Raw genomic sequence first — 12,593 nt, forward strand, 5'->3', positions numbered from 1 at the left:
CTAAAATAATATACATATATCTATATAGTTTTATCATAATACAATACTCTTACAATATTATTAATAATTATTATTATAAATCCCTTGAAGTACATGTTTTCACTACAAAGTATTTTATATAGACTATTCTTTTTACATTTCCCAACCTATACTATTTCCCATACAATATTACCTGCTCATGTCATACTGTCAATATAGTCAGTCCAGATATTTCATTAGTTTTAATTTTTTTCCCACAAAGTTTGCTAAACCCAAAACCATTTCACTTTTTGTCCATTTCTGCACATACTATACTGCAGAATATTATACAATAACAGTCAGCATGGGTCTCTTCTGTCAGTCACTGCTATACTGTCTAAGTTAGTAGCCTACCTCTCCTATGTCTTAAAACATAAATTATAAAACATCACATTAAATAACTATGCAAATATCAAGATAAATAACATAACGTATCTTATAAAGCATCAATATTATACATTCTTATAGAAAATGTCATACTCATTACATTATTTGTTTATAATGATTGAACATTTACTCAAAGTGGAACTCTACTCATAAAAATGTGATAAAATAAGGTTCATTTAGCAAGAAAAATACATTCCACATTAATTATTATGCTACCATTTTACTGATGGCCAGAACCTTTGAGCAGCAGTAGAATTTCAGGCTGTCAGCAGACTGGCCTCTAGATTCTATTCATTGCAAAAAAATAGAGCACAACTGAGCCTGTGTAGAGCAAGGTGGAACAGTGGATTTTAAACAGTATAGGCACTTATTTTTTACTGTGCTTCATAGCTACACCTGCAAAAGGGGTCAGCCTCAAGTAACCCAGCAGGAATTAATTTTCTGACCAAAGTTCCACTTTAAGGTGTTCACAATAATACTTATAACATATATAACAAACAAAACAAAAGTAAGTCTCTACATACAAAGTATCACTTATAATTAATTAGCATTGTCCATTACTGAAATACTTCCAATGTCTTTGTCTGCAACAGTCTCTTGTATGTATTCCACTTGCACTTATGTGAATAACATTCATGCTAATCTCACTCAGACTTTGACTACTATAGAAACTGAAAATGTCACTGTCACAAATATGGATTTAAATGGACACTTGAATTGTGAATTCTTCCACTTCCTTTTATGATCTTTAATGTACTTGCAGTCATCAAGGGTTACTGACATACATTCCTTTAGTGGCTTTGATTGGAACAAGAGATCACATCTAAAACAAGGATCTGTTTAGAAACAAAACTACACCAATTTGGTTAATTATTTTAAACACATGAACATTTTATCTCCCACTGTACAGCATAAAGTCTAAGCAACTATGATCTGCCTCTAGAACTCCTAAATTTAGTGACAAATCTATCCAAAGTTTCATATGGCCCAGCAAATTGTATTTCATTTGGTCTACAACAACCCATACAACCTATCCACCAATGAATATGAGTGTGGACACAAGGTTCTATTGTCTATGCCAGGCATAGAGCAGAATGGAACTGATTTTTCATAAAAATGGGTACAATTATCTGATATCAGTGCTGTATACACTCCAATCCCGGGAAAGATTTCCCACATCAGACACTTAGCTGTTGTCTCGCACATTTGCATGACCATATGAAAAACTTTGATTTACTTTAAAAAGGAGCAGACATTTATTAAAGTATATCTATATCTACAGCTTTGTTCTTTCATTGCAATAAAGTCTATATACAGGCATACAAAATAGACTTTGAAGAACTACATTTTGTGAAACTACATTGTGATTGTTCATAATTAAAAAGAAATCAAAATAAAATTACATGGTCACTTGCACAGTCTGTTCAATCAAAAGAGGTTAAGAAAATGTGCATTACTATGTCCCTTCCTTAAGAACAATTATATACAAATTTTATTGTTAATTAGATCATATTAATGCAGAGTGACCCTAATCAAAAAACTGACCTGTAGTAGCATAACTAGGAACTTGAATAATAAAAAATCAAAAGGAGTGAAATTTTACAAAGTATAACTTTCCATATGAAAACGTGCTGGCTGCTCCTGGAATAAAGAAACAAATTATTTCTTTAGGCAAACTAATAATCAGCCTGATGATTACTAAATATTGTAATCAGGTAGGACAAAATAAGTTATAGCCAATACCAATAAGGGATCTTGCTCACCAGAGCTTACAAGCTAAGATTAAAAATTAAGACTCTAATTATCTAATTCTAATTCACCCCCCTGTATGTGCTACATATAGCACATATAATAAGATGGTAGCACTGTTACCATGCATCACTCTTCACTATTCTTTTTAGAAAATAATAAACAAATATAAATTTGGAGTTCCCTTGTACCAAATAAATCCCATTACTATCTTTGTGATTACTACTAAGTAGGCAAATATATAAAGATGACAGTATACATAATACTGTACAATAAGATAGGGACATGACAAAATAAACAACACAAGCTACAAGGGAGAATAAGCACCCTACTTACAAGAGTGATACACTAAAAATAAAATGCACCTTTCACTACTACAGTCCATAATATAAAAGACAGAATACCTATTATAATCTACAGTTTATATTCTAATAAAAAATAAACAAATGTTTAAGAATAAGAACGTATTCTGAGATTTTATTTATTTTCTGGTCAGCTCATCCAGTTTCTGTCTAAAGGCACCTAAACGTGCCCCTTTCATCTCAGTACAGAGCACTGAGATGAGCTGTCACAAAAAGTGATTTAATGCTGTTGCACATAAGCTCCTAAACACATACTGAAAAAAAAAAAAATACAGTATTTTGTCTAACATGTAAAACCTACAACTGTAAAATCTTTTAAGCATGACATTAATTACATTAGCGGCATTGAATTTATCTACAGATATTTTCCTTCCAGAAGCAGTATGCTGGATACAAAAAAAATATGGGTGAACTTTGTGTCGTAAATTACTTAAAACAAACAACTTTCTTTTTTCTACAGTTTAAATAACTTCTAACTCCCTCAGCTCATTCATGGCGCTATCTAGCTGAGGTACATATTCAAAAGAATATAAAAAAGATTAATGAATTGTGCCTTCCACACACACACTCACTGCCAATAACATTTAGAACTTTGATGCTAAAGTCAATCAGTCACCATAGATGTATCAATCCCTAGCCTCTCCACGAAAGACACATACAATAATTCACATTCATTTTACACCTCATACAAAAAAAAAACCACACACACACACACACACACATTTAACTCATATAAATATAAATCCTCTTATCAAATACTAATAACAAGTGTCACGATATCAAAGATATGACACAGAAAGTTCTAATTGTATTTGTATGGAGGATACATACCATTTCCCTATTCATCATACACTATGCAGAATTCAGCCTCAGTTACATACTTCTTACAATTCACTCATAGAACTAACACACAGGGTCCTTCCACACCAACGTTTTTACAACCACTACAGACTTATTCTAACCTAATTTGGGAGATGATCAGTCTCCCGCACACATACAATATTCCCTAACAGTCTACAAAGATTACAAAGAAATTAACTTACATTTGTGAACATTCATTAACAAAATGTCATTATCTTCTGTTTTCTATATAGCAATACAGTCACTCCACCTAGCAAAGTATGCATACACATGAACACAAATTCCTGACTATATATAAATATACAAATATTCACAGAATTATTAAAACTGACAGGTTAGTTAGTAATTACTTATGGACAGCAGTGCTCAGAGTAAAGCCAATAGGCACCGTACGCGAAAACGTCTCCTTACCAATGTCTTAAGACACGAAAAACTGCCAAGCCCTGCTTGCCACAGCGATCAGGAATGTCTCAACCTGATCTTAACTCAGTTAGTACACAGACCATTACAACAGATACATATAAACACATACACTTGAATCTCATATTAGCCAATGTATTTCATATTATTCATATTGATTTGCATATATTTTATTGATTATTATTATTATTATATAGTAGTGGTTTTATCAATATTATTATTCAATAAGTAAAGCAACAATTATTAATTTTTAATAATGTATACTGTGTTTTCCATAGATTTAGAAAGTCTTCATTTTTAAATGCTGAACTTTGGATGACCTCTCTGCTTATTTCTTATACTTTTATAGTTTACTGGGTGAAAGTTCATTAGAATAGATTCAAGTAATATAGAATTGTCTTAGACAGATAAGAAAACAGGTGGTTAAAATAGGTGGAATACAGGAAAGTTATGTACAGAACATTAATTAAGCTTGACAGGGTCAAACAAAGGTCTGCTTGTGCCCTCATTAAAACTGTTAAAATACATGCATATAGTGAAACATATAAAACATCTGGTGGGGTTATTGAAAGTTAATTGTCTCAAAGTTGTAAATCTGCAAATCCTTGAAGCTAGTTAAATCTTATCAAGATAAGGAGAGTTTGATAACACAGCTGGGTGCCAGACTGTCTCTATACAGGTGTTTTTAATTGGACAAAAACAGTTATAAATCACTTTAATGAACATATAGGAATTTTGGGAATAATTAAGTTTATCTGGTTGTAGAACAGGTGTCAGATTTATGGTTGGTTACTTTGACGTAGATCTTAGCGACCAATCATATGTAAGAGATATGGTTGAGATAAGACTTGTAAAATGGTATATAAATGCAAGCTCTGCAATTGTTAGACAGACAAGTCAGATAGGAGCTCATAAGGCTGAACTCTGTGTATGCTGCCCTATTGCACGGGTCATAGAGGTCAGAACCAATGGGCAAGTATCTGTCCTAACTTGTCTCCTCGTACGAGTCAGAGAAGACTTCTTGACGTGTTCCAGAATGTGGTCTCAGGTGAATTTCCCTCACAAACTTGGTCGAGCTGGAACTCAGAACTCTGTGAGGGGACCAGACCACCGGCCAATTGGCTGGTCCCTATCAGGTGACAGGTTCCCAAGAATTGGCAGTAAAGACCCATTCTGGTTCAAGGTGAGAACAATTCACAATTGTTTCAATTGGGTTAGAGGATAAGAATATTTATATCTAATATGCATGCATTGTAAGAAACTGTATAAATTAGACCTGTATATTGTAATACTTTGAACATAAACCTGTATGTTATCAGCTGTTAATAAACCTGCATTGCTGAAGTTCTGCCTGGTTCGATACTTTACTATTCTACATCATTGGGCAGTGAAAGGGGGAATGTTGACTTCTGAATTAGGAGGAAGCCACAAGGGGTTTTGCAGGGCATAGGGAAGGCTGGCATGGGTCCTTGGCCTTTCTTGCCGAGGGACTGCGGTGCTGGTGGATGGCATTGCGGTGCTGGTGGATGGCACTGCGGTGCTGGTGGATGCCACTGCCGCCTTAGTTTGGCGGGCCGAATATCTTCCTCCTCTGAGTCACTCAGTGTTCCACTACTGAGGACTGGCTCATAATTTATGTCCGACTCGGAATCGGAGTCTGAAAGGGAATCCGAAAAAGAGAGCTCCCCGTTGCTCTCGTCGGCCTGGGAAAGTATTTGGTACACCTCCTCGGTGGAAAAGCATCTTTTGGACATGGTTGCTAAGCCTGCACTGATGGGCACTGATGAGGTGGCACTGATGAGTACAGATGGGCACTGAGGTGGCACAGGTGGGCACTAATGAGGTGGCACAGGTGGGCACTGATGAGGTGGCACAGGTGGGCACTGATGAAGTGGCACAGGTGGGCACTGATGAGGTGGAACAGATGTACACTGATGATGCGGAACAGATGGGCACTGATTGGCACAGGTGGGCACTGATGAGGTGGCACAGGTGGGCACTGAGATGGCACAGATGTGCACTGATGAGGTGGCACAGATGGGGCGGCACAGATGGAGCGGCACAGATGGGCACTGATGAGGTGGCACAGATGGGCACTCGTGAGGTGGCACAGATGGGCACCGAGGCAGCACAGATGGGCACTGAGGCAGCACAGGTGGGCACTGATGAGGTGGCACAGGTGGGCACTGATTGTGAAGATGTGCAGATAGACACTGATCACCTCTGGGCAGACAGGTGGGCACCGATTGGCACAGGTGGGCACCGATTGGCACAGATGGGCACTGTACTGATGGGGCACTGTACTGATGGGCACTGTAGGCACTGTAAATGTTTTTTTACTCACAAAAACTCACAGATCGCTGACAGATTCTCTCTCTCCTCACACTCTGTCTCTGTGTGAGGAGAGAGAGCCGGCAATGAGAGATGATCTCATATGTTTACATTTGAGATCATCGCTCATTGGCCATGGCGATCGCGCTGTTAATGGCTGCTGTGATTGGCCATTTACAGCGATCTGTGATTGGCTGTATCCAAGGGACACGGCCAACACAGAATTTCCCCGATGCGAGGAAAGGGGAAAGGGGAGCGAGGAAAGGGGAGGCCGTCATATGACGGCCTCCCGGGAATTGAGATCCGTGCTGTAGCCGTCATTCGGCTACGGTCGGATGTCAAGTGGTTAAAAGAAATAATCTAGGTCACCAACTTATAAGTGCGTTTCATAACGGAGCTAAAGTGAACCCAATTTACATCCAATGAAGTAGACCATTTGTTAAAATCATATCATATACATATCATATATCATATATATCATATATATCATATACATATCATATCATATACTAAATCAAAATTACACCCAAAATTGCAATTTCTTATTGTGGAATAGTTTAGCTTTTTTTGGTAAAGGCACCTGCAAACTTTAGACGGCAGGTATCAAAGTTTGGCCACCAAATCTAACAAAAAGCCTTGTTTGTAACAATGGAAGAGGAAAGGAAGAGCAATGAAATATTTGCTTTTTCTAATGGGAAATAAAATAGCAATTGACTGGGATCATCCTTCCCAACCAGTGTCTTTTTCCCCTGAGAACATTCAGCATGGTTGGTAAGTGACTTTAAAGTGCTCCAAGCTCTAGTCATGTTACTGGCAATAGTGAATTCTCCATGTATTTCTACTTTAAAAGAAAGAAAAGGGACTGTCTTAGCAAAAGTTGGCACAAATGGTAAAAATTGTGACAGAATTGGGGTAAATCATGAGATTGTTGTATGATACAGTAGTTCAATCTTAAAGAGAAACTAAACTCTTAAAGTATTACTAAATCCAGGACCCTGCATTCCCTATATCTGGTCCCCCACAGTACACAAGAATATGAAAATGCAATTATTTTAGTAAATATATACGGTACTGCTAATTACTAGGGGTCAACCAATATTGTTTTTTTTCTGTGCCAATACAATACTGATATTTTGGCCACCTCTTAGGCCAATAGCCGATATTCTGTACATTTTAAAAACATTTTTTTTACGCTCTCCTTTTACATTTTTTTTTATTTATCACTGGTATTGCTGTCACAAGAAAACATCCCTATTGACAGTAATAGGCAGTGACAGGTACTCTTTATGGGATCGGGGGTCTGTAAGACATCAAACCCCTCCTTTGCACTTGAAAGTATTCAAAACGTCAAGATCTGCATTTACTACTTTCTATTTTTTAAAACTGGACGCCTTTAAGTATGCAGTAATCCGGGAAGTGATATCATGACATCGCTTCCAGGTTACTAGATCCGGAAGCGCACAAATCCCTATTCTGTCAGGGGAGAGGAGACAGATCGTTTGTTTCTAGTAAGTAGGAACAGCGATATGTCTCCTCAGTCAGTCACATCCCCATACAGTAAGAAACCTTAACTAGGGAACACATTTAACCCCTTGATCGCCCCCTAGTGTTAACCCCTTCCCTACTGGTGACATTTACACAGTAATCAGTGCATTTTTATAGCACTGATCGCTGTATAAATGTCAATGGTCCCAAAAATGTGTCAAGTGTCCAATCTGTCTGCACAATGTCGCAGTACCGCTAAAAATCGCAGATCACCACCATTACTAATAATAAAAATTAAAATAGGCTTTCCTAATCAAGTCCAATCAGTATAATCAAACACAACTGGACTCAAATGAAGGTGTAGAACCATCTCAAGGATGATCAGAAAAAATGGACAGCACCTGCGTTAAATATATGAGTGTCACAGCAAAGGGTCTGAATACTTAGGACCATGTGATATTTCAGTTTTTCTTTTTTAATAAATCTGCAAAAATGTCAACAATTCTGTGTTTTTCTGTCAAGATGGGGTGCTGTGTGTACATTAATACAAAAATGAACTTAAATGATTTTAGCAAATGGCTGCAATATAACAAAGAGTGAAAAATTTAAGGGGGTCTGAACACTTTCCATCCCCACTGTATGTAGAAGAATATATATTGGCCTAAACTGATGAAGAAATTTGTTTTTTAAAAACATTTTTGGGATATTTATTATAGCAAAAAGTAAAAAATATTTTTTTTTCAAAATTGTTGCTCTTCTTTTTTTGTTTTTATAGTGCAAAAAATAAAAACCGCAGTGATCAAATACCACCAAAAGAAAGCTCTATTTGTGGTAAAGAAAGGACGCAAATTTCTTTTGGGTACAGCATTGCATGTTTAAAGCGAATTACCAGTTAAAGCGACGCAGTGCCAAATTGTAATAAATGCTCTGGTCAGGAAGGGGGTAAAATCTTCCGGGGCTAAAGTGGTTAAAAGAGGCAATCATAGGGCAACGTATTAGTCACCAGTATATGCATGTGGTCTCCCTGCAGCTGAACTTTTCTCATGCCTTGTTCTGCAAGCTGTCTGCGATCTGAGCATTGGTCCTTGGACACGTACTGCTCTAAGCATGCACCTTCCAGCCGCCACAGCTGTTGGCCTCTTTGCAGACTGTCAGCAGCAGGTCCGGATGGTGCGCCTATACCTTCCACCGACACCTAAATGCCAGAGCCTCATTCACCAGGCCTAAACGCCCAGTGTGCATGAAGCCCTATTATACCAAGAGCCCGGATTCATGCCTCCTTTTAAGGAAATCACATGAGATATTAAAATCTCTAGCCACATACACACTATGTAGCATGTTGCGCATATGCATGACTTTGCACATAGGGCAGCTTATTCATATTTAATGGGCTGCCCTACAAACGACAAACACGGCAAAGAAGCTTCAGTGTCTCTTTGAGAATTGCATGTTTATTTGTATGCAATATTGTGTGTCTTATTTGCTGCGTTTGAGGTGCCAGTAACAATGAATGTCCCCACAGGCCGAATGCAGGTTTTTTTGCATGTTCACACTCAAGTTCTGCTTATTTGGTGAACTGTTCTTGAAGAACTACTGTATCTATAGTATTGATGGTTAAGGCTTGTTGGTGCTTATCAATGCAGACACAAAAGCCGTGCCTTTGATATAAGGCATGGCTCTCAGAAATGTAGATTTAATATATCTCCTGTGTACTTCTTACAGACAAAGAGGTTCACCTGCCAAAACTTTCCAGTTACCTGTATTTTCTCTTCTGTCCAACTCTAATCTATAGAGACAGCTATCCCAGGTAAAAAGTATTTTTATAACCCAATCATTGTGTGTATGTGCAACCCTTGTCTGCACTGGACTAGTAATATTTATATCTGCATATACATGTTTGGAATACTTTGTGCTGTTTTCTACAGAAGAAAGTACTCTACTATCTTGGAGCTTGAAGCATTATAAATAACAAAAGGAATTGCTATCATCATGCTGTCATCTGTGCACAGCTGCGGAGATAGATAGATAGATAGATAGATAGATAGATAGATAGATAGATAGATAGATAGATAGATAGATAGATAGATAGATAGATAGATAGATAGATAGATAGATAGATAGATAGATAGATAGATAGATAGATAGATAGATAGATAGATAGAATATTTTTTTTTTTATCTTTGTGGAGGAGGGGGAGAATAATTGGCCAGCACCCTATGGCGTACTGTAGAAAAAAGAGAGACCTCTACCGTATCAGATGTAGAGTGTGGTGGTCCCATCCCTGGTGCAAAGGAACAAAGAAAAATACCCCCTAAATGGGACTTTAATAGACCACCAACTCTGTGATAAAAAATATATATCTTTAATAACATAGAATAAAAAGACATGTGCTGTCTACACATTACATAAGTGCATCAAACAGAAAAACAAAACATCAATACAAAAGTACAGATCATCATATGTACTCTCCAAGGGGTGGTGTACCCTGATACCCGAAGAGTTTCCAGTATTCTGATACCTTCATCAGGGGTTGAGAGTTGGGTATATTTACATATGTTTTGATGCCATTGGAATTATTCCATGTTCAAGGAGCACCAAAGGCGATTCAATCGAACAAAATATTAAATGGAAGCCAGACCATGGTGATGGAAGATTTAGGGTGCACTATGTTTCCAGCATCAGTAAATGTTAATAAAGAATGGATGGGACAGACTGTCGTTAGAGCTTGGAATGTGGGCTATGTAACGACGGGATAGTATCCAAGCGTCCCTGGTTCAATGTGTCCTGTAGATATCAGGGTCCAGTGTGTGGTATGCCTCCTCTGTGTCAGTGCCTGTCCATTTAATATTGAGAGTACATATAATGATCTGTACTTTTGTATTGATGTTTTGTTTTTTGTTAGATGTACTTATGTAATGTGTAGATGGCACACGTCTTTTTATTCTATATTATTAAAGATATATATTTTTTTATCACAGAGTTGGTGGTCTATTAAACTCCCATTAGGTGTTTTTCTTTGTTCTGTGGCGAACTGTAGGTGTTGCAAAATTGCATTAACAGGATGAGGGGCTTAAAAGTTTGTCTACGCACTGTGCGTGTGTACCTAGTAACACATGCCACAGTCTTCATACCCAAAAAAATAAGATTTAATTACTGTGCATCTAAAAGACATGTACAAACCCTAAAGCTGGCTATACTTGGATTGTTTCAATTGCTGGGCTGATCGAAAAATATTCAATGGGTTCCCCCATCCACATAAGCGAGGTGGATGGGAGAATCCTCCCTGCTGTGTTATTGTATGCAGATTGGCTGCAGCACAGATGGAACAAAAAGTTTCCAACAATCCCATTTTGTGAGAAGTCAATCATTAGACTGACTTCTCACGATTGGGAATGGTCATAGATGGATCAAAATTTGGCCAGCCCCTGCAGAACCAGACAAATTTCAATCCATTTATGGCAAGCTTTAGCCCAGTACAGTTCTGCCCCCAGTTCAGATATCTCCTTTAAGTGGAGATTTCCCCATCTTCCCTTCCTCTCCTTGATACACATCTGTTGATCCAATACAGATCATATCCAATACAACTCCCCCCCCCACCTCCATAATTCACCTGACTAGGCAGCCCATGAGAAGTCCTCTGACTGGATCATGTGACCTAGGGAGAGCCTCTGAAGTGCCTAACTCATGCTCTTAGAATTGCCTGTTTCAGCATCTGACAGGCAGCAGCAGCGGCTGTGGTGCTTGGCCCGTCATCCTTCCCTTAGCTACGCCACTATCTACCTTTCATCATTTTAAATTCTGATTCTTAAATCCTCAGGTCTGGGCATGTTTTGGAATCGTATCCCTAGTAGATGTTATGCCTCGGGCGTGCGTCTATCATTCTCTGAACCTTCTCTTAAATTCCATCTGCCCCACTGGCTGCGCTTCCGGTACTTTTAGTTACGACATGGTGCCAGGGCCCAATTTCCTCAGTTGCCTCTCCTCCAAGCTGATCCCATAGAAGAATTGCTATCTCCGGGTGATTTAAGTAAACCCCTGTCAACCTTATATGGTGCACTTCTACGCACTGGCTCCCCTAAGATAGATTGTGGGAAATGTGGCATGCTGACATCCCGTCACTAGACAAAGAGGATTGGGAGGACTGTCTTGAACATGGCCCAAAGCTAGTTATCTCTTCCCGGGATAAACTTATACAGGTAAAATTCCTACATAGAATATAGTATACCCCCCAGAAACTTCATCGTATTTTTCCAGACAAAGATCCTGTTTGTCCACGGTGTAAATTACATGTTGGATCATTTATTTATATGTTTTGGGAATGTCCAATCATCTCAACCTACTGGACAGCAGTATTTATGGAGATTAACCTTAGATTGCAAATGTTCCTGCCGGTATTGCCAGAACTGGCCTTGTTGGGGGTTCATGAGGATGCCCAGCGCTCCCACCACTCTAAGCTACTGATTTCCTAACTATTATTCTATGAGATTCTTATAAAAGGGATCTTGCCATCCCTCTCTGGCTCTCTCCTCCTGGGAAGCACTGATAGATGCAGCCCTGCCCACGTACAAAGTTACATACATGAATAGAGGGTGTAAGTGGGAATATAAGGTTTGGGCTCCTTGGGTCTCCACCTGAGACTATTAACTGACTACACATTATTATGCACTATGTTTACTGCCGAGGATACTGTTGTGAAGATTTTGGCTCTATATCCCCCCTCCTCTGCCTGCATTGCTCCTCTCCTCATCCGTTTTTTTTCTCCTTCCTTTATTGCTCCACAATTTTTTTGCTCCCCCGGAAGATTGTTTTGCTGATTGTGATATCCTCTGTGTTCAATGGTTTAATTTCTTGAGCGTTAATATAAATTTGCTCTGTACATATGTGATTACTTTTGTTTTGAATACTGGAAGATACACCAAGCATTCCAATAAAGCACCTTTGTTTTGGAAAAAAAATTCCCATTCTTAAATTTCAGATAGA

General features: G+C 38.3%; 1 protein-coding gene across 1 annotated transcript in view; it reads left to right on the top strand.

The window, feature by feature from the left end:
* Positions 1-12,593, top strand: part of LOC141127282 (sterol O-acyltransferase 2-like) — a 196,812-nt gene that overhangs the window by 95,608 nt on the left and 88,611 nt on the right. Inside the window, exon 8 of the mRNA XM_073613568.1 lies at positions 9,336-9,420. Within this exon, the coding sequence (XP_073469669.1) occupies positions 9,336-9,420 (85 nt within the window). The remainder of the gene's footprint in view (positions 1-9,335; positions 9,421-12,593) is intronic.

Source organism: Aquarana catesbeiana, linkage group LG02, assembly GCF_042186555.1.
Source record: "Aquarana catesbeiana isolate 2022-GZ linkage group LG02, ASM4218655v1, whole genome shotgun sequence".
In the NCBI taxonomy this organism is placed as follows: Eukaryota; Metazoa; Chordata; class Amphibia; order Anura; family Ranidae; genus Aquarana; species Aquarana catesbeiana.